The sequence below is a fragment of the Pezoporus flaviventris genome, unplaced genomic scaffold (genome assembly GCF_033815535.1).
Source record: "Pezoporus flaviventris isolate CSIRO_AGI_PZ_B2104156 unplaced genomic scaffold, CSIRO_AGI_Pfla_v1 ptg000317l, whole genome shotgun sequence".
In the NCBI taxonomy this organism is placed as follows: Eukaryota; Metazoa; Chordata; class Aves; order Psittaciformes; family Psittacidae; genus Pezoporus; species Pezoporus flaviventris.
In genome coordinates, this window is record NW_026892864.1 from 48770 (window position 1) to 70327 (window position 21558).

Sequence of the window (21558 nt, forward strand, 5' to 3'; positions counted from 1 at the left end):
GATGATTGAGGCTAATGAGGAGGTGAGAGGGCTCCACTGAAGCCACCACAGCGGCTCCAGCTGCCCTTAGGGATGACCAACGTGCTGGGGAGGAGGAAGAGCACGATGGAGCTCAACACAGCCGAGTCTATGGAGGAGGGATTCTGTGCTGGGGGCTCCCCGCATTGCCAGTGACCGAGCAGGACACGTGGTGGATGGAGCTTTATTGGGAGCCAGCGTTTCCACGGCCTAGAGGTTGCGGTAAGCGCCGACGGTGACATCGAAGAGCCGGGGGTTGCAGACCTGCCCCTCCTTGTCCAGCAGGAAGAAGAAGGGGCGCCCCTTCACCTTGAGGGGGATGGCGGCCGGCACCTCGGAGCGGTGGGAGCGGCAGCACACGTGGCGCAGGGGCACGGTGATGGTGGGGCCCTGCCCCAGCCCCAGCGGCCCGTGGGTGCTGATGGAGACGTCGGTGCCGCCCCGCAGCAGCGTCACCCTGCGCACGGCGCGCAACGGGAACAGGCACCCAGCTGCCATGATCACGGAGCCTGCGGGGCGGGAGGAGGCTCAGCCCAGCCCCACTGCCCGAGGCTGCGGCTGGGCCGGGTCCCTGCTCCCTTGGGCTCAGTCTGAGCCCGGTCCCGTTGCCCTGGCTCCCGTCTCAGCCCATCCCTACTCCCGTGCCCCCCGGTCTGAGCCCTGTCTCAGCTCAGTCCCGCTCCCCTGAGCCTGATTCTGCCCTCGTAGGCGCGCTCTGAGCCTGACCCCGCTCCTCTGGACCCGGTTTGAGCCCGGTCCGGTGCTCTTCAGCCCGGGCTGAGCCCACACCTGCCCCCTTAAGACCCTCTTTAAACCCGGTCCCGCTGCCCCGGACCCCGTTTGAGCCCGGTCCTGCCCTCTGAACCCCAGCCTCAGCCCGGTCCCTGCCCATCTCCCCGCCGGTACCGAGGGTGAGGCAGGACGCGGTGAAGCCGAAGCGCCATTTGTTATCGCGGGGCCGGAAGGGATCCTCGGGGCCCGGCGAGGGGCCGGGCGCAGGCCGCAGCGCCGTGAAAGCGAAATGAGCCAGGTATCCCCAGAAGAGCGCCTGCCCCGCGCAGAAGAGACCGGCCAGGCGGAAGAACCGGTCCCGGTCGTGCCGGAACAGAACCACGTCCTTCGGCGGGGCCGCCGCCACCTCCAGCGCTAAGGCGGCGGCGGCGGCAGCCCGGCTCCTGGGCGCCGCCATCTTGACCCCTTTCCACTTCCGGTTCCTTTCAGCCCTTCACTTCCGGCTCTCCGCCGCCATCGTTGTGCCGCGCTCTGACCTCGACTCCCCCCCCTCTTAAAGGCGCCGCGCCCCCAGAACGCGCCGCGTTGGAACGGGGCCGGGAACGGTTTATTTACAAAACGAGAGGAATAAAACGCTAGGAACGGGTGGGGGGAGGGGGGGGGGGGGGGAGGGGAGGCGCTCACTTGAGGAACGCCACCTCCGGGATCTTCCCTTCCAGCTGCAAGAGAGAACAGAGGGGTCAGAGGGGGTCTGGGATGGGGGGTTCAGAGGGGCTTTAGTGGGGGGCAGATGGGGGTCAAAGGGGGCTCGGACCCCCCCATGCACCTTGAGCTGGGTGAAGACCTGCCCAGCACGGCCATAGTCCCAGTCATTGTCCTGCAGGCACCTGGGAGGGGAGAGGATGGAGGAGACATTGGAGACCACCCCATGGAGCAAAGGGGTCCCTGCCCAGAGCCCTCTGACCCTTCCAAACCCCACCTGACCCCCCCAGACCCTTCCAAACCCCACCTGACCCCCCCAGACCCTTCCAAACCCCATCTGACCCCCCCGACCCTTCCAAACCCCATGTGATCCCCCCCAGACCCTTCCAAACCCCATCTGACCCACCCCAGACCCTTCCAAACCCCATCTGACCGCCCCCAGACCCCATTTAACCCCCCCCAGACCCCATTTAACCCCCACAGACCCCATCTGACCCCCCCCCCCAGACCCCATCTCATTGCTCCCAGACCCCATCTGACCCCTCCCACCCTCATTGAACCCCCCCAGACCCCATCTGACCTTCCCTAAACCCCATTTAACCCCCCCCGGACTCACTTCTGGGACCACTCGAGGTTCATGCCCGACTGCATGGCGAAGGCCGCCAGCATCTCCTGCTGCTCGGCCGCCAGCGTGGGCACGGGGCTGGAGGAGGGGGTGGGCGCGGGCAGCAGGAACGCTTTGCGCAGCTCCTCCGTCGTGGCGTTGCGCACGAAGAGCTCGTCGTTCACGATGCACAGCCTGGGGGGAGAGCGCAGGGGATGGGGATCGGGGTTGGGCAGGGGCCATAAAGCAGCGCCCAGGGGGGCAAAAGCAGCTTGAGGTGGTCAAAAAGCATCTCCCAATGGCCAAAATCCATCTCCCAATGGCCAAAACGCATCTCTCAATGGCCAAACCCCATCTCTCAATGGCCAAACCCCATCTCCCTATGGCCAAACCCCATCTTCCAATGGCCAAAACCCATCTCTCAATGGCCAAACCCCATCTCTCAATGGCCAAACCCCATCTCTCAATGGCCAAACCCCATCTCCCTATGGCCAAACCCCATCTTCCAATGGCCAAACCCCATCTTCCAATGGCCAAACCCCATCTCTCAATGGCCAAACCCCATCTCTCAATGGCCAAACCCCATCTCCCAATGGCCAATCGCCATCTCCCAATGGCCAAACCCCACCTCCCAATGGCCAAAACGCATCTCCCAATGGCCAAACCCCATCTCTCAATGGCCAATCCCCATCTCCCAATGGCCAAACACCATCTCCCAATGGCCAAAACTCATCTCTCAATGGCCAAACCCCATCTCTCAATGGCCAAACCCCATCTCTCAATGGCCAATCCCCATCTCTCAATGGCCAAACCCCATCTCTCAGTGGCCAAACCCCATCTCTCAATGGCCAATCCCCATCTCCCAATGGCCAAAACCCATCTCCCAATGGCTAAAACTCACCTCCCAATGGTCAAAACCCATCTCTCAATGGCCAAGCCCTATCTCCCAATGGCCAAAACTCACCTCTCAATGGCCAAACCCCGTCTCTCAATGGCCAAACCCCGTCTCCCAATGACCAAACCCCATCTCTCAATGGCCAAACCCCATCTCTCAATGGCCAAACCCCATCTCCCAATGGCCAATCCCCATCTCCCAATGGCCAAACCCCATCTCCCAATAGCCAAAACTCATCTCCCAATGGTCAAAACGCATCTCTCAATGGCCAAACCCCATCTCCCAATGGCCAAAACTCATCTCCCAGTGGTCAAAACCCATCTCTCAATGGCCAAACCCCATCTTCCAATGGCCAAACCCCATCTCCCAATGGCCAAACGCCATCTCCCAATGGCCAAACCCCATCTCTCAATGGCCAAACGCTATCTCCCAATGGCCAAACCCCATCTCCCAATGGCCAATCCCCATCTCCCAATGGCCAAACCCCATCTCTCAATGGCCAAAACCCATCTTCCAATGGTCAAACCCCATCTCTCAATGGCCAAAACCCATCTTCCAATGGCCAAACCCCATCTCTCAATGGCCAAAACGCATCTCTCAATGGCCAAACCCCATCTCTCAATGGCCAATCCCCATCTCCCAATGGCCAAACCCCATCTCCCAATGGCCAAAACTCATCTCCCAGTGGTCAAAACCCATCTCTCAATGGCCAAGCCCCATCTCCCAATGGCCAAAACTCACTTCTCAATGGCCAAACCCCATCTCCCAATGGCCAAAACCCATCTCCCAATGGCCAAACCCCATCTCTCAATGGCCAAACCCCATCTCTCAATGGCCAAAACTCATCTCTCAATGGCCAAACCCCATCTTCCAGTGGGCTCTAAAACCATCTCCCAGTGGCCAAAACCATCTGGAAATGGCCTAAAAGCATCTCCCAACAGCCAAACCCCACCTTCCAGTGGCCAAGCCCCATCTCCCAATGGCCAGAACCATCTCAAGTTGGCCAAAACTCATGTCCTAATTGGCCGAAACCATCTGGAGATGGCCTAAAAGCATCTCCCAGCAGCCAAAACCCATTCCCCAATGGCCAATACCACACTGAGATGGCCTAAACCCATCTCCCCGAGGCAAAAACCGTCTGGAGATGGCCTAAAACACCTCTCAATGGCCAAAACCTATCTCCCAGTGGCCAGAACCATCTCCCAACAAGCAAACACATCTTGAGATGACCTAAGAGCATCTTCAAACCGCCAAAACCATCTGGAGACAGGCAAAAGCCATCCCCCAATGGCCAAAACCATCTCAAGCTGGCCAAACCCCATGTCCTAATGGCCAAAACCATCCAGACATGGCCTAAAAACATCTCCCAACAGCCTAAACCCACCTCCCAATGGCCCAAACCCCTCTCTCAACGCTCAAAATCACCTCAAGATGGCCTAAACCCATCTCTCAAGAGCCTAAACCACCTTGAAGCGGCCAAAACCATCCCCCAATGGCCAAAACCATCTCAAGCTGGCCAAACCCCATGTCCTAACGGCCAAAACCATCCAGACATGGCCTAAAAACATCTCCCAACAGCTAAACCCACCTCCCAATGGCCCAAACCCCTCTCTCAACGCTCAAAACCATCTCAAGACGACCTAAACCCATCTCTCAAGAGCCTAAACCACCTTGAAGCGGCCAAAACCATCCCCCAATGGCCAAAACCATCTCAAGCTGGCCAAACCCCATGTCCTAATGGCCAAAACCATCCAGACATGGCCTAAAAACATCTCCCAACAGCTAAACCCACCTCCCAATGGCCCAAACCCCTCTCTCAACGCTCAAAACCATCTCAAGACGACCTTAAACCCATCTCTCAAGAGCCGAAACCACCTTGAAGCGGCCCAAACCATCTCGAGGTGACTCAAACTCATCTCCCAGAGGTGAAAACCAACCTGGAGATGGCCTAAACCCCCCCTCAAGGGCCCAACCCCATCTTCCAACAGCAAAACGCAGGCGGAGGTGGCCGCCGGCCCTTACCCGGTGTTGCCGGCGGGCACGGCGATGAACATCCGTGTGAAGGCTCGTACTGAATCCCGGGATTTCCCATCCACTGAGGAAGAGGAGGAGGAGGTGAGGGGGGGGGGAGCTGGTGCTGAAGCCCAAGTTGGGGGGGGGTGGGTGGGGTGTGGGCTGGAACTCACCTTCCTTGAAGATCCCATGGACAGCGAAGCAGAGCAGCGTGTTCTGGAAGGGAGGGGACGGTGAGGAGGGCTCTGGGGAAGGGGGTGAGGGTGAGGGCCCCACGGGGCCTCCCCTCTCTCACCGTCTGCGCGCAGATGTCCACCATGAAGGAGTTGATGTCGTGCTGGGTCTTGGGCAGCTCGTTCAGGAAAGCCACCACATTGAGCCGCGTGTGCTTGAGCAGCTTGAAGCGCATGGCTGGGGGGAGATGGAGGCCGAGACCTTCCTCCTCCGTTCTCCTTCCTCCTCCTTCTCCATTCTCCTTCCTCCTTCCTCATCCTCTCTCCTCCTCCTTTCTCCTCCCTCTCTTCTCCTCCTCTCTCCTCCTCCTCCCTTCTTTCTCCTCCTCGCCCCACACGGAGCCCACAGCCCTCCTTGGGGAGCCTCCTCACAATGGGGCTGGACTTACTGGGATCCTTCAGCTTCTTCACGTTCCTGCTGTCCTTAAAGTACTCGTTCAAGCTGTTCCTGTGAGACAAGCACTTGTAGAAGCCACCCCAAGGCCACGGGGGGGCAAGGGGGGGGGTATCCCAGGGGACCGTACCTAGGTGGGTTTTGGGGTCCAAAGGGGATGCTGAGGGAGCAGCAGGCGCCATCGTGGTAGGCATCCAGCAGCCCCTGCCTGTCGCTGGAGTCGTAGATGGAATAATACCTATGGATGGGGTGGGATGAGCGTGAGGATGAAGAGGAGTGGGAATAGAGGGGGGGGGACACCCCAACCCCCAACCTCCCCACTCACTGCTGCAGGAACCTCAGCACCAAAACCTTCAGGTCATCGGAGCCAAAGTAGCTGCCCTGGAAAGGGGGGACACAAAGATGGTGACACCCAAGTGACAGCCCCAAGGCCAGGATGGGGACACAGACACCCCCAGGGTCGTGTGCCCCCCCCACATGTCCCCACCTTGCACGGTGGCAGCGTCGTCGGTGCCTCCACGTCGAAGGCGATCGGAGGAGGCAGCTCGTGCCCGTCCTGGGGGGAGGAAACATGGGGCTGGGGGAAGAGAATCCCCTTCCTGCCCCCCCAGCCCCTTCCTGCCCCCCCAGTCCCTTCCTTACCCCCTTCCCAAGCCTCTTCCCCCTCCCCCCCCCCCAACTCACCAGCCGCAGCAGCTTCGGGAACCTCTCTCTGACGGAGCTGCAGAGGGATCGGAGTCACTTTGGTGCCCAGGATCCCCCCCCACAGCAAACCCCAACCCCCTCCCTGTACACCACCCCCCCCCCCCCCCCAACTTTTCCCTGCCCTCCCCATGGGTCCATGGCACTGGGGGCATCCCAAAGCTGCTCCCCATCATCCGCGGGGGGGACGCTGGTTCTATCCCCACCCCCCCACCCCAGGGCTGCCCCTGCCCCTTTGGGGGGGTCTCTGAGGGTCCCCGCACCCAGCTCGGGTCTTACCTGGCTCATACTCACCTGGGTGCAGGTGCCCGGAGGAGGGAAATGGGGGAAGAGGGAGATTCCCACCGGCCGTGGCACAACCATTGGCACGATCCAGCTGTTTACAGCTGTGGAGCTGCTGCTTTGGGATGGGGGGAATGGGACTGGGGGGGCAAAGGGAGGGGGGGGGGAGATGGAGCCCCCCCCCCCATTGAGCCATGAAGGAGTGAAGCGAAAGTGAGGAGGGGCAGAGGGATGGGGACCCCCAGGGCAGAGCCTCTTCTCCTTAGTGCTGCTCCCTCCCGGCTCTGGTTTGGAGCCGCATCCGGAGCCGAGATCCCGAATCCGTTGCTGGGAGCCGGCGCAGGCAAACCCAGGAATGCCACGGGGGGACCTGCCCGGAGCGAGCTGCAGGCGCTGGAGGAGCATCCCCAGCCCAGGCCGACCGCAGCGGAGGCGGCGGCGTTCGGCCACTGCACGGCTGTGCCTGTCTTAGGTTGTTCCTCCCGTGAGGAATCTTACCCGTCTCTGGCTAACCAGCCATCGTCGAGGGCGGAACGCGGGCGTGGGGGGAGGCAGCTCCATGGGGCAGGAGGGAATTTTGCCCCGCATCGGGTCCTGCACCCCTTAAAATCCCCCTGGAATGGTGTGTGTGTGGGGGGGTGGGGGTGTGGAGGGGAGCGCTGGCCAAAGCCCTGTCTGCACGGCAGGAGGGCAGGAGCAGCGGGCAGGGAGTGCTGGGGAGAAGAGGCTGTGTGTTCCCAAGGGAGGAGGAGGAGGATGAGGAGGGAAGCAGGGACAGAAGGAGGGAAGCAAGGGGGAGGATGAGGAGGGAAGCAGGGGGATGAGGAGGAAGCACGAAGGAGGGAGCAGGGCTCCGAGCAGCTGGAACGCATCGGCCCCGGCTCCGCACCACGACCGGGGGCTCCGGGGGAACCTCGGGATGGGAACTGGGGGGATCCAGGCACCACTGAGTGGAACTGGGGGGGGGGGGTGGTGGAAGCGGCCTCTCCTGGTCCTGCCGTGGTGCCCCCCGTGGAGCAGGGGCGGCCCACGGGCCCCTGGGGCCGCCCCAGGCCTAGCACTGACCTGATGTAGGAGGACTGGTCCCGGAAGGCGTCGCACAGGGGGTTCCCATCCAGCCACAGCTCCTCCAGCTTCAGCCCCTTCACCTTGTCCAGCTCCCGCTCGGATTTCAGCTGCGGGGATGGGGCGGGCAGGAATGGGGTGAGGGGGGCACGAGGATGGGGGGCACAGAAAGGGAGGGGCACACAGAAAGGGGGCAAACAGGAGAGGGGTCACTCAGAAGATGGGGGCACACATAAAGAAGGGGGGCACACAGAGGAGACGGAGCACTTAGAAGATGAGAGCACACAGAACATGGGGGCACACATAAAGAGGGGGGTGCACAGGAGATAGGGGGCACAAAGAGAGGGGCACACAGAAGGGGGGCAGAGACGAGGTGAAGGTACATCAAGGGGGAGGCACATAAAGAGGGGGTCACACAGAACATTGGGGGAACACAGAAGAGAGATGCACATGTAAAGAAGGGGAGCACACAGGACATGGGGGCAAGCATGAAGGAAGAACCACACAGCATGGGAGCACATGGAAAACGGGCACAGAAAAAGGGGAGCACGCATAAAGATGGGGGGCACACAGACAAGGAAGGGCACTTAGGAGATGGGGGCACACAGGACAGGGGGGCACATAAAAGGCAGGGCACACAGGAGATGGGGGCACACATAAAGATGGGGGCACACAGACGAGGTGGGGCACTTAGGAGATGGGGGCACACAGGACATGGGGGTACATAAAAGGCAGGGCACACAGGAGATGGGGGCACACATAAAGATGGGGGCACACAGACGAGGTGGGGCACTTAGGAGATGGGGGCACACAGGACATGGGGGTACATAAAAGGCAGGGCACACAGGAGATGGGGGCACACATAAAGATGGGGGCACACAGACGAGGTGGGGCACTTAGGAGATGGGGGCACACAGGACATGGGGGTACATAAAAGGCAGGGCACAGAGGAGATGGGGGCACACATAAAGATGGGGGCACACAGATGAGGTGGGGCACTTAGGAGATGGGGGCACACAGGACATGGGGGTACATAAAAGGCAGGGCACAGAGGAGATGGGGGCACACATAAAGATGGGGGGCACACAGACGAGCGGGGGCACTTGGGACATGGGGGGCACATAAAGGAAAAGACACATAAAAGGGGGGCACACAAAGAAGGGCCCCACATAAAGGGGGGGATGGGCACACATAAAGAGGGGGGGCACCCACCTCGTTGCGAGAGAGGTCAAGGATCTTGAGCCCGGCCGCTTTCTGCGCCAGCTCGGAAAGGTCATCGAGGCGATAGAGCTTGTTACTGCTCAGGTTTAGGGACTGCAGCTGCAGGGGGGCAAACAGGGATGTGGGGGGGTGGGAATGGGAACTGTGTGTGGGGGAAATGGATTGGGGGCTCCCCGAGGAGGGGCTCACCTCAGGGATGTTGTCCTCGATGATGCGCAGCACCACCAGCATGCAGCTGCGCTGGTTCAGCACCACGTCGATGCTCTGCGCCACCAGGTCTGGGGGGGGGGGACGGGAATGAGGGGATCAGGGGGGGAGTTGGGGGGGATACGAGTGGAAATTGGGGGTTTTAGAGGGGGAAATTGGGAAATCGTGGGGGGAAATTGAGGGGATCAGAGAGCAAATTGTGCAGTGTGAGGGGGGAATTTAGGGGAGTAAAGGGAGAAATCAGAAGGTGAAGAAAGAAATTAAGGGGGTCAGAGAAGAAACTGGGGGTTTTATGGGGGGAAGTTGGAGTTGAGGGCAGAAATTGGGGGGATCAGGAGGGAAACTGGGGTGTGAAGAGGTTTAGGGGGGAAACTGAAGGGGTTAAAGGGAGAAATTGAGGGGTGGGAGCCAGCTCCCCACAGCCCCAGCCCCTGGTGTCCCCAGGGTAACTGGTGCCTCTCACCTGGGTCCCCGCGGAGGCTCTTGAGGTCCAGAGCTCGCTGGGAGCCATCGTATCTCTTGCTCATGCACAGCTGGGGCAGTGCGAGCGGGAGGAAGAGGGTGAAGAGGAAGGACCAGGCAGGTGCTTCCCCTTCCCCTTCCTCTTCCCCTCCCCACATCCTCACCTTCAGCTGCTCGACCTCCTCCGGCTTCAGCTCGTTCTGCAGGGACTGAGGCGGTGCCGAGGCGTTGATCACGATCACCACCTGCAACAGTGGAGAGCTGCGACCGGGCCCCTGCTGAGGGAAGGAGCAGGCTCCGTGCCCCGGGAGCATTCCCACGGGAAGCAGAGCCGCGGAGGAGCCTCTCACCTTGTAGTTATCCCTGTCCGTGATCTTGCGGGAGACCTGCTTGAGGGCGCTGGCGGTGGTGGCGTCCTCCACGTAGAACTGAGCCCGGTTGTGGTCGTAGTGGAACTGGGAAAGGTTGGGATTCAGCTTCCAAATCATCCTAATCCCCCCAAAACGGGAAGGAAGGGCTCCCCCCCGGCCCCCTCACCTCGACGGGGGTGAAGGGAACGCTGCAGAGGTTCTGGATGGAGCTCAGCAGCCAGGACTTGTCGTACTTCTTGCCATAGGGGATCTGGAAAAGGCACGAACCCAGTGGCAGGCAAGGAAAGACCATGAGAAACTGGGAAAGACTGGGCTAAACCGCGCTATTCCAGTTGGCAACGAGCGGGAGGGATGATCCGGATTGTTTCAGCACTGTCCCGAAGGGAAAGGGTGCTCTCCACTGGGTTATTCCATGACACACACCATGTCTGCGTTATATAACTCATCCTTATTCCAGGAATACCTGGAATTCTTTTGGGCCTCAACTGGCAACGTCTCCCATAGCTGGTTCAGCTGCGATTCCCAATGGATTTAACCTGTTTTCCAGGTGTCATTCCCCTTTTCTGTGGGTTAAGTCCCTATTCCAGGAATTTATATACTTTTCAGATCCCTCCTGTGATGACATCCCAACCCTTTCCCTTGGCAGCCTATTTCCAGTAGAAATTCTTCTCGATATCCCACCTAAAGCTCTGCTAGTGGAACACGAGACTGCTTTCCTTCACCCCAAGCCTTTGGAAAAACCATTTGCTCCCTTGCCCTTCTACAACAGCATTCCAGTCTCCATCCCATTCCTGTGCCATGGAAAACCAGGTGCCCCCATCCCCATCGCATTCCTGTGCCATGGAAAACCGGGTGCCACCGATCTCATCACATTCCTGTGTCATGGAAAACCAGGTGCCCCCATCCCATTCCTGTGCCATGGAAAACCGGGTGCCCCCGATCTCATCACATTCCTGTGCCATGGAAAACCAGGTGCCCCATCCCCATCCCATTCCTGTGCCATGGAAAACCAGGTGCCCCCATCCTCATCCCCACTCACCGTGATTTTGAACCAGTTCCTGCGCCCCCCTTCCCGGCTGGATCCGCTGCTCCGCTCCGGCGCGGGCAGATCCCTCCGGACCGTGATGTGGATGTTGGCCGTGCGGTTGGGCCGGGGCCCATAGGGCAAGCTGGGAACGCAGGGAAGAGTGGAGCCAAGGCACCCGTGGCAAAGCCCGTTACCCCGGTTCGCCGGGGAAGCAAGGGGGGATCCCTCAGCACTCACTATCGGGCGCGGGGGCCGTCGTGCGCGTCGCTCATGGGGACGTCGCCGTCGTCGTCGTCGGGGCGCGGGCGCCCGCCGGGGCCGCCGCGGCTCCGTGCCCGCGGGGTCACCTCGCTGTACATCTTGCCCCGGAACGGGCCCCGGCCCTTCTTCCGCCGGCCCGAGAACACGCGCCCGCCCACCCGGTCATCGTGCTCTGCCGGGGGCACCGGGAGCCACGCTCGGGGGGGGAAGCCCTGAGCCTTGGACCCCCAGGACCCCTCTGCAGGGCCCCATCTTCTGACCCCCATCCCCTGTCCCTGACCCCCATCCCCTCTGTGAACCGTCCCCATCTCCCCTCCGTGACTCCCATTACCCCGGACCCCCATCTCCTTCCTCCAACTCCCATCACTTCCCCTGGACCACTCCAAGCGACTTATCCTCTCTCCAGCCCCCCTCTCCCCATCAGCTCCCTGATCCCCACTCCCCTCTCCCCATCTCCTCCCTCCAGCCCCGTTCCCCTCCCCACAACCCCTATCCCTTTACCCAGACCCCCTTTACCTGACGCCCATCTCCCCCCTCTGACCCCATTCCCCCTTCCTGACCCCAACCTCCTCTCCCCGACCCCCATCTCCTCTCTCCAGGACCCATCCCCGACCTCCGTCCCCTCACCCCCTTTATGTCCCCCTGACTCCCGTCTCCCCGCTCTGACCCCATTCCCCCTTCCTGACCCCAACCTCCTCCCCCCGACCCCCATCCCCTCTCTCCAGGCCCTATCCCCGACCTCCGTTCCCTCACCCCCTTTATGTCCCCCTGACGCCCGTCTCCCCCCTCTGACCCTATCCGCTCTCCCTTACCCCCATGGCCCCATTCCCCTCCCGGCCCGTTCCAGGCCCACAGCCCGGGCCCAGCGCCGCCTCCAAGCCCCGCGGCCTGCAGAGCCCCGCTCCCACTCCCGCTCCCCCACCGGCGTCTTTCCCCTTCCCCTTCGTTCCCGTTCCCGTTCCCGTTCCCGTTCCCGTTCCCTTCCCGCCGCTCACCGCTGAACCCCCCCTTGGCCTCCTCCGCCATCGCCGCCACCGGCAGCCGCGGCCTCACCGCCGGGCCACGCCCCCGCTTCGTCACTTCCGCCCGAAGCTCTCGGCCTCCCTACACGCGTGCGCAGTCACCACCCTCTCCCCCAAACCATTCTGACGTCATAGGTTCGAATCCCGCTCACGGAAGAACACGGAAACTCGGGAGGGGGACCCCATCAGTTCCATGGGGTCCCACAGCTTTAATGGAGACTGCAACACCCCCCAGAGGGGGTCCAGGGGGTTTAATGGGGGGTCCCAGGGGCCCTACTGGGGTGCACAGCCCCCCACACAGGGGGGTCTCACAGTTTTAAGGGGGTCCAAAGAGTTTAAGGGAGGGTCTTCAGCCCCATACCGGGGTCCACAGCTCTCTCCGCGAGGGTCCCACAGTTTTAAGGGGTTCTGCAGCTCCCCATGGGGGTCCCAAGTATTTCATGGAGGTCCTCAGCACCCCCCCCCCCCCACCCCAGGGGACCCACCGGGGTCCACAGCCCCCCTCCAGGGTGCCCCACAGCTTTAAAAGGGGGCTGCAGCCACTCTGGGGGCAGGGGGTGGCAGCATTCCCGGGCCCCCCAGCAGGGGTCTGCAGCCACCATGACTGGCTGGGAACAGGGACCAGCCTCAGCATAGGCTGCGGGACCTGCAGGGTGGGGAGCTGGTGCTGCCCCCCACAGCCTGGGGGGGACAACGGGGGGGTCCTCGGGGGCACTTGGGCAGGTCCCAGCAGACCCCATCCCCGCAGCAGTGTCCATATCCGAGCCCCATAGAGCACGGATCAAGTCCATCTGTCCCAACCGGTGGACAGGGGAAAGAAAAAGATCCTCAGGCCAGGAAAACAACAAAGACGATGAAGAAGACGATGAGGATGAGGAAGATCTTGATCATCAACCACCGGTTGGACGTGACCGACTGGAAGTACTTGAGGATCTCCCCGTGAGCCGCCTCCACGTTCAGCTGCGCGTCCTCCACGCTTGCATCGATCCTGCCATGGGATGGGGCACAGTGAAGGGGGGCATGGACAGAAAGGATGGATGGGGACGGAGCAGGTGGGAAACGGGGGTTGGCACCTCTGGATCGTCTCCTCTTGCTCCTTCACCATATGAGCCAACTGCTGGAAGATGGAGCCCAGCTCCACGATGGTGGATTCGATGTTCTGCATCGTGTCTGCCCGGCTCTGGATGTAGGAATCCTGCAGGACAACAGCGGGAGCATCATTCTCCAAGCTCATTTCACTGTCCCCCCCATGACACCAGGGCCCATTATTGTCCATGCCCCCACCTGCTCATCGATCAGTTGGAGCTGCTGGCTCGTCCGTGCGTCCATCTCAATGGCCACGGAGCCGGCGCGCGGGGACTCATCCTGCAGCACCGCGGAGCTGCCTATGGGGAGATGGGGGGGTCCATGGGGTGTGTGGGGGGTAAAGACCCCCATGTCCCACTCCCGGCCCCCCAACCTCTCCCTGGACTTACCCATGTTGCCGGCAGCGAGGGGCAACGCGGACACAGGGGCACGGGAGAAATGCTCGCGGCGGCTGCGCTGCTGCTTCAGGTTCTGGGGGGGAATGGGGCAAAGAGGGGCTGGGTAACACAGGAGGAGTCATGAGGGGGATAAGGGGGGGGAAAGAGGGATGTTGGGGAGGAAAAGGGGGGGCAGGTGGGGAGTTGTGGGGAAGGGGAAGGAAAAGAGAGGAAAAAAAGGCAGCTGGAGGGGACTGGAGGGCAATGGGGGAGTCAGAGGGAGACAAGGGGGGAAGGAAGAGGTTGGGGGGCAATGGCGGAGGGAAAAGGGGAGAAAAGAGGGAGAAAAGGGGGGAAAGTGGGAAGAGTGGGGGGAAAAGGGACTCAGGAGGGTGGGGGGAGAAATGGGGGGGAAATTCAGGATAAGAAATTGTTGGAAAGAAACGGGGGGGGGCAAAAGTGGGGATGGAAGAACAAGGGGATAGGAGGTAAACAGGGGGATGTAAGAAGAAGGGGGGGGCCCAAGGAGAAGGGGGGGATCTAAGGAAAAAGGGGGGCAGTGCCTCACCTCCGTCCGCACCTCCAGCACCGACTTGAAGTCATTGGACATGGAAGCCAGTTTAGACTGAGGAGGGAAGGAGAAGAATGAGCCGGGGGGGGTGTGTGTATGTGGAATATGCATTTGCCCCTATGTGCCCCCTCCATATCCTCCCCTGCTCCATGTCCCCACCTGCAGTGACACCACCACGGTGTTGGAGTGGGTCTGGACGTGGCGCCCGTTCTGCCCCCCCCGCGCCCGCACCACCTCCTGCAGCTGCGCGATTTGCTTGTTCAGGCTGTTGATGTCCTGCAATGGAAGGGGTTTTGGGGGCGGGGGGGGTCAGGAACATCCCATAATACACCCCCCCCCCATACCCCAACCCCCGGGCCCCCCAGACCTGTTTGATGATGTAGGTGAGCTCCTCAATCTCCACGGCTTTGTCATCGAACAGTGATTTCCTCTTGGCCACTGGTGGGGGGGGGAATGAAGAAATGGAGGGGAATCAGGGCACCCCCACTTTGTGATCGCCCCCCTCCAAGTTCCTTCCCCCCCCCACTCACGGATCGTCAGCTTCTCCAGCTTGGCAAAGGTGTTGCTCAGGTCCTTCCCGATGCGCCTGGGGGTGGGGGGGGGGGGTGGTGTCAGTGATGGGGGGGCCCCAAATCCCCCCTCATCCACCTCCCACCCTTGTTATGTGTCCCCTGCCCTTAACCCCCACCATTCCCATTCAATGTGAGGGCCTCTTAACCCTTCCCATTGCCCCCCCCCCCCCAAACTATGGGTCCCCCCCACCTCTGCACCCCACCATGGGGTCCCCAAGACCCCCCGAATCCCCATCCCATCCCTCTCCCCATTGGGGTCTCCCCCCTCCCCTTTTCCCCCCGCCATGGGGTGCCCCCCCTCACTTGGCCATGAGGCTGAACTCGCTGCGCTGCCGCCCGGCCCCCGGTGCCGCTCTCCCGGACTGGGCCCCGTCCTGCGGGGGAGAACGGGGGTGGGGGGGTCAGACCCGGGGGGTCGACAAACACACACACCCCCACACCCCGAAACCGGATGGGGGGGGAGGCACTCACCTGCCGGCCCTGCAGCGATTTACAAGCGGACAGGAACTCGTGGGTCCTGTCGCGACACGACATGACGTCCGGGCCCGGCGGGGGGAGCGCGGCGGGAACCGTCGGTGGCGGCGGAAGAGGGGGGGTGTGCGGGGGGGTCACGGTTTGTGTCTGGGGCGGCCCCACGTAAACGCCCGGGTCCCGCTGCCTGGAGCCGTGCCGGCGCCGCGCGTTCATCGGCTGCGGGGAACGGGGGGGGTGAGCACCGGGACCCCCTCGGCCCCGCCGCTCCACCAGAAGGCGGCAAAGTGCCGCTGGGGGCGTGGCCACCCCCGCTAAGCCCCGCCTCCTTCCCCCTCCCCGCGCGCTCACCGGGGCTCGGGTCGGGGCCTGGCGCCGTTACCGGGATCCACCGGCCGCGCTGACGTCACTGCCACGTCTCTTCCGGCTATCACGTGACCCGTAGGTCTGCCGGAAGTTGAACTCCATAGGTTGGGATCCCGGAAGTGCTCTCACGGGAGTGGTTGCCTAGCAACGGGCCGTGCCTATGAAAGGGATTAGAGCCGCCCCACCCCTAGCAACAGGCCCCGCCCCTTAGCAACACCCCCCAACCCCCCAAACAACAGGGGTCCCCGCTCCCCCCAACCCCTCTCCCCACGCCGGAAGTATCCAAGCGGTTTCAGGTTGGAACGGGCTTTATTGGGGTGCTGGAGGGAGCCGGAGGGCGCCGTGCGCGGCGGGGGCTGGTCCCGGAGAGCGCTGGTCCCGCGGGGAAGAGGAGGAGGTGTCCGCGGAGGGGTCACTCCCGCTTCTTGTAGTCCTCGAGGTGGCTCAGGATCCAGGCGGTGGGCGCCAGGAAGGAGATGAAGATCGCCGTGAACCCAAAGATGGTTTCCTGCGGGCACAGCGGCATCAGCACCGCCCCAAGGTCACCCCGAGCCCCGGTGGTGCGCGGCCTCCCCCAGCCCCGCGGCTCACCCCGGTCCCGAGCGGCTCCTCCGGAGGCCCCGAGATGAGGCCGCGCGGGGCCGGGCCGGGCCGGGCCGCGGAGCGCAGCAGGGAGCGGGCGAGGTGCGCGGCGAGCGGCATGGCGACGGAAGTGGCTGCCAGACGTCACTTCCGGGGCAGGATACGCCTGTCCCCGCCTCCTTCAGGTAAACCACGCCCCCTTCTCAAACCTACACCCAATCAGAGCCCGCCTCCCACCCGGAGACCACGACCCCCCGCAGGAAGAGCCAATCACAAGCCGCCTCCTGCGCTCAGGCCCCACCCCCACGCCCCAATTGAAGCTTTTGAACCATTTTATTCCTTACATACAAACAAAACGCAGAAAAACAACCAAAAAACGGGAGGGGGGAGGGGCCTCGACTCCTGCGAGGGCCCAAAACCACCCCAAATCGGTAAAATCCCCTTTCCACCCCCAACCCCCCCCCAGAAAGGGGCCCCCACGGGGGTGCCCCGTCACCCATTGGGTGCAGCGGGTCCATGGGGTGGCTTCCTCGGAGGTGAGGCGCTGGGTTTGGGGTGAAAGTGTGGGATTTGGGGGGCTCAGTGGCAGCAGCCGCTGCAAGGTCCCGTGCCCAGCCCCGGGGGGGGATGGCTCTCCCCATACTTGGTGCAGCGGCTGAGGATCTCATAGGAGGAATCGTCCCCGCAGCAACCGGAGGCGCTGGGAGAGGTGGCATCAACCTCGAACCTGCGAGGGGGGGGGAAAGGGGTGGAGTTACCCTAGCCCCGCCCCAGGCCCCGCCTCTTGAGACACTCACCCCGCCCCCTTCACCCTGACCATGCCCCCTCTGTCACCCCGACCCCCCCCCCCCCCCCCCGGCTGGTGTGGGGAGGGGAATGGGAGAGTGGAACATATGGAAAAGGGATGAAAATCCCTAAAAATATATGGGAAAGGGATTAAAATAGCCCCGGGAGGGGGAAACAACTGGAAAATGGGGTAAAAATAACCCAGAAAGGGGTTAAGAGTAAAAATACGCCTGGAAAATGGGGTTAAAACACACTAAAAATGCCCAGAAATGAGATTAAAATCCCTCTGAATTCCTGGGAAAAGGGTGAAAAAATGGGGGGGGGGGGACACAACACCTAGAAAACAGGGTAAAAAAAACCTGGAAAAATGGGGTTAAAACCCCAAAGCATGAAGAAAGTAATTCAAACACTTTAAAATACACCTGGAAAAGGATTAAAAAAATACAACTCTGGAAAACGGGCTAAAACTACATGGAAAATTACATAAAACCACCTGGAAAAGGGGCAAAATTCCCCCTGGAAAGCACCAAGGAAAAGGGTTCAAAAATACTGAGCAAGGAGTTAAACCCCCTGGAAAAGCAGCAAAACCCCCTACAAATAAGACAACCCCCCCAAAAAATGGGTTTAAAACCCCCTGGGAAAAAGAGCAAAAATCCCTCTGGAAAATGGGGTAAAAAACCCTTGGAAAAGGGGCTCAAATCCCACTGGGAGCTGGCGCCGAGGGGGGGGGATCCCGAGCACCCACCTCTCTGGGCTGCCCCTGTCCCGCCTGCCCGTGTCGCCCGGCCCCGGCACGTTGTGAGCGCACTGCAAGCAGACAGTGGTGCGAGAACAACGTGTTACAGTCGGACCCACAACACCCCCAGCATCCCCCCCCCACCCCCAACAGTCCCCAGGGCTGGAAAACGGGGTGAAATCCCGGGAATTGGGGGTGTTTGGGGAGCACTTACTGCAGCGCCTCACGGAAGAACTGGTACGCGCCATGGTTGTGCTTGAAGACTGTCAGCATCACCTTCTTCATCTGGGTGCTGGGGGGGGGAATGTGGAAATAGGGGTTCAGGGTGGGGTGGTCACCCCCAAAACCGCCTGTTTTGCCCCCAAAACAAGCCCTGTTGTCACCTGTTGGCCACCAACTGGAGGATCTGGAGGAGAAATTTGCCCAAACCTCGCCGCCGGACACGGCTCTCGAGCTGCACCTCATAGCTGTGGGGACAAAAACACCCCAGGAGGGAAATGGGAGCAATGGGTTTGGGGGGGGTTCATCCCATTTTGGGGGGCCCATCATGTTTTTCAGGGAGTCTATCCCATTTCTCAGGGGGGTTTCAATGCATTTTTGGGGTGGAGAATCCCATTTCAGTGGGGCTCATCCCAGTTTTGGGGCTCTTGCTCCCTTTCAGGGGGTTCAGCCCATTTAAGGGGGTTTCACCCCAGTGTTTGAGGGGTTCATCCCATTCTGGGGGGTTCACCACACTTTTGGGGGCTTTTTACCCTGTTTAGGGAGGTTTCATGCCAGTTTTGGGGGGGTCATCTGGTTTGGAGGGTTTCACCCCATGCGGGGGGGGGGACACGGACGACATGGACTGTTTTTGAGTTCACTTCATTTTCAGGGGGCTCACCCCATTTAGGTGGGTTTCATCCTCCTTTTAGAGGGAGGTCTTTCTGGTTTTGGGGAGCTTTCATCCCATTTTGGGAGGGTTCATCCCATCTTTTCATTTTCATTGCCCATTTCACCCCCTTTTTTTTTTGTGTGTGTGTTTCATCCCATCCTGGGGTGGTTCACTCTGATTTGGGGGTTTCATCCAACTTTTGAGGGGATTTCACCCCAGTTTTGGGGTAGTTTGCCCCAATTTTGGAGGGTTCATCTCATTCTGCGGGTGGTTAACTCCGCTTTTAGCAGGTTCCACTCTGGTTTTGACGGGGTCATCCCATTCCAGGGGTGGCTCCCGCCAATTCTGGGGGGTTCACCCCAGTTTTGGGACGGGTTCACCCCATTTTGGGGCTCACCAGTAAAGGACCTCGTCGCCACACTCGACATCGAAGCGGAAGTGGGAGAAGGCAATGGGGCCGGCCCCGGCCTCGCGGGCAATGAGGTACCAGGCCCGCTCATCCCGCAGTTCCTCCCGCTTCTCCCGCTCCTTCCAGCCCCACTCGCTCTGCTCATACCTGGATTAGAAGGAAAAAGCAGGATCTGAGTCAAAGACAACCACGAGGTGCAGAAAAACCCCAAATCCCAACTGATTTAGGGGAAAAAAAGCCAAATCCCAGTAATTTTGTGGCCCTAGAACCTCCCAAATAAGTTTTGGGGGGCAAAAGCCAAACCACAACAGTTTTGGGACACAGAACCACCCATTTTGGGGGTACTAAACCCAAATTCTATCAATTTGAGGCCCTAAATTCCCCCAATCTGGAGTTGTTAAACCCAAACCCCAGTGATTTTGAAGTCCTAAAAGACCCCAAATGTAGGGGGATAAAACCTGAACCTCAGCGTCCTGCGGCTCTAGAACACCCTAAACCACTTATTATGGGGCAAAGCCTGAACCCAAATTAATTTGGGTCCCCAATTTTGGGGCATTAAAACCAAGCTCTGACAATTCTGGGTCTGCAGACCTAAACCCCACCAATTTTGCGCAGAAATAAACCAACACCACAAGTTTAGCGCAAAACCAAGCTCCAAAGCCACCCCCTTCAGAGCCATGATTTGGGAGCAGAGACCCCCGAAATCCCAGCAGCTCCCGTGGGATTTGGGGGCACAAATCCCTTCTTTCCCTTGGGATGGGACTCACAGTGTCTGCATGTTGGCCTTGGTCAGCTCAAAGGCCCACTCCAGGGTGGCGGGTTCCAGCCCGGAGACACGTTTGCACTCGATGGCGACGTTCAAACTATGGAAGATGCCGGGTGGAAAACAGCGTCGGCACCGGGAATACCCCGGGAACAGCCCGGGAATGTCGGGGGCACCAACACTTACCCGTTGCGGTCGTACTTCTTGAACACTGGGAAAGCTTCAAGGGGATCCTGGAGCTGGAAGGGAACCAAAGAGAACCCAAACCCGGGACACACACACACACACAGAGCATTGGGGTTTGCACCAACGTGGGGGGGTCTCACCCCATTTCCACCCCCGGGACACTCACTTTGTTGGCAGCTTCCACCTTAGCGCACACAGCGGCCATGGCCGCCCGCTCCTCCAGGCGCTTCTGCTTCTTCTCCTTGGCTTTGCTGGATTTCCTCTGGGGAAAAAAACCCAGGGAATTTCACTCAATTTGGGGCTAGTTTAACAAAAACACCCCTCTCGCCCTCCCCCCCCCCCCCAAAGATCCATCTGGGAATTCACAGTAATTAAAGCCCAGGCACAGAAAACCGAGCAAGTTGCAGAGTCTGCCCTAAAATCTGCGGAATAGAAGTGATTTTGGGTTAAAAAACAGCGGTTTGATGAGTGTATTGGGGGGGTGTTGTTGAACCATCTGTTTAGCACTAACATAACTGAATGAGCAGGGTTTTGCCTCAAAATCTTGGGTGGTTTAATGCTCAATGAGATGGCATCTGCATAAAGTTCATGTTTTTAAGTGTTTCTCTTCAGCTTAAGGAGTTTGTCCCCCCAAATGAACCAAAGATGGGGGTTTTACCCCAAAATGAAGGGGGGAAGCCCCTAATGCTGTGGGATCCCTCCAAACTGGGTGCATGTCCCACACCTATGGGGCACTGCAGCAGGTCTGGGGATTCCTGAGCTCTGCCCCTGGCACAACCAAGATCAGGAGCCCCAAAAGTGAGGGTTTCACAGGGAAAAGAAGGGCTGGGGGGGGGGCACACAGGGTATGTGTCCCCCAAGCACACCTATAGGGGCTCCAAAGGCAAACGAAGGTGCTTGCAATCCCAAACCCCTTAGAAGGGTCCCACATTCCCTCACGGGAGCCCTTGAAGGGTCCCAAAACAACTCGAAGTGGCCCCAAAAGCCCTCAGATGAGCCCAAATCACCTCAGACAGTCTCCCTCTCCACACAGGAGCCCGCAGACCCTTTGAAAGGCCCCACATGCCCTCAGACGCTCCCGAAGAGCCCCAAATCCCCACGCAAGCTCCCAAACCTCCACGCAGGAGCCCCCCAACCCCCTCCGAGGGTCCTCAATCTCCTCACGGGAACCCCCCCCCCCCAGGAGCGCCCGAACCCCCAAGGACCCGCAGGGGAGGCCCCAGCGGCCTCACAAAGCCCCAGATCCCCCCCCCAAGGCCTCAGAGAGACCCCCAGGAGCCCGAGCCCCCCCCCCGGAAGGGCCGAGGCCTCCCTCACCCCCATGGCTGCGGAGCGCGGCTCCTCTCGCGGCGGGGGCGCGGAGCAGACTGAGGGGACGCGCGCGGGAGCGCGCCCTATATATAGGGGGGGGGGGGGGGGGGGGGGCGATGGTGGAAGAGCGCCGTTATGCGCATGCGCGTTGTGTCGGAGTGAGAGAGGAGGCGGAGCGAGGGGCCGCGCGTGCGCAGTGGAGGGCAGGGGGAGCCGGCGCGTGGAGGCGCCTTTGGGCGCGAAGGCAGCTCGGAGCTGAT

At 60.7% G+C, this 21558-nt stretch overlaps 5 protein-coding genes across 5 annotated transcripts in view; all 5 read right to left on the minus strand.

Moving 5' to 3' along the window:
* The window catches only part of MARK2 (microtubule affinity regulating kinase 2), a 90358-nt gene that overhangs the window by 48640 nt on the left and 20160 nt on the right, over nucleotides 1-21558 (minus strand). The gene's annotated exons all lie outside the window — the stretch shown is intronic.
* On the minus strand, nucleotides 187-1209 carry TMEM223 (transmembrane protein 223). The gene is made up of 2 exons (XM_061443171.1): nucleotides 925-1209; nucleotides 187-527 (listed from the first exon to the last, which is right to left on the minus strand). Exons 1-2 carry the CDS (start codon nucleotides 1205-1207, stop codon nucleotides 229-231), a joined length of 582 nt encoding a protein of 193 aa, XP_061299155.1. The 5' UTR covers nucleotides 1208-1209; the 3' UTR covers nucleotides 187-228.
* Nucleotides 1344-12314, minus strand: NXF1 (nuclear RNA export factor 1). Its single transcript, XM_061443173.1, has 21 exons — nucleotides 12185-12314; nucleotides 11166-11361; nucleotides 10941-11070; nucleotides 10068-10151; nucleotides 9881-9985; nucleotides 9695-9775; nucleotides 9532-9601; nucleotides 9051-9139; nucleotides 8853-8960; nucleotides 7641-7750; nucleotides 6276-6312; nucleotides 6079-6147; nucleotides 5917-5972; nucleotides 5722-5829; nucleotides 5587-5645; nucleotides 5260-5375; nucleotides 5138-5180; nucleotides 4974-5046; nucleotides 2069-2251; nucleotides 1577-1637; nucleotides 1344-1469 (listed from the first exon to the last, which is right to left on the minus strand). The coding sequence occupies exons 1-21, from the start codon at nucleotides 12213-12215 to the stop codon at nucleotides 1431-1433; spliced, it is 1848 nt and encodes a 615-aa protein (XP_061299157.1). The 5' UTR covers nucleotides 12216-12314; the 3' UTR covers nucleotides 1344-1430.
* STX5 (syntaxin 5) lies at nucleotides 12862-15773 on the minus strand. The gene is made up of 11 exons (XM_061443192.1): nucleotides 15640-15773; nucleotides 15289-15507; nucleotides 15121-15191; nucleotides 14776-14831; nucleotides 14613-14683; nucleotides 14405-14521; nucleotides 14243-14299; nucleotides 13687-13768; nucleotides 13496-13596; nucleotides 13285-13406; nucleotides 12862-13199 (listed from the first exon to the last, which is right to left on the minus strand). The coding sequence occupies exons 2-11, from the start codon at nucleotides 15502-15504 to the stop codon at nucleotides 13040-13042; spliced, it is 1053 nt and encodes a 350-aa protein (XP_061299176.1). The 5' UTR covers nucleotides 15505-15507; nucleotides 15640-15773; the 3' UTR covers nucleotides 12862-13039.
* On the minus strand, nucleotides 16723-21350 carry NAA40 (N-alpha-acetyltransferase 40, NatD catalytic subunit). The gene is made up of 8 exons (XM_061443164.1): nucleotides 21305-21350; nucleotides 20154-20249; nucleotides 19988-20040; nucleotides 19806-19901; nucleotides 19027-19185; nucleotides 18142-18225; nucleotides 17973-18050; nucleotides 16723-16963 (listed from the first exon to the last, which is right to left on the minus strand). The coding sequence occupies exons 1-8, from the start codon at nucleotides 21308-21310 to the stop codon at nucleotides 16816-16818; spliced, it is 720 nt and encodes a 239-aa protein (XP_061299148.1). The 5' UTR covers nucleotides 21311-21350; the 3' UTR covers nucleotides 16723-16815.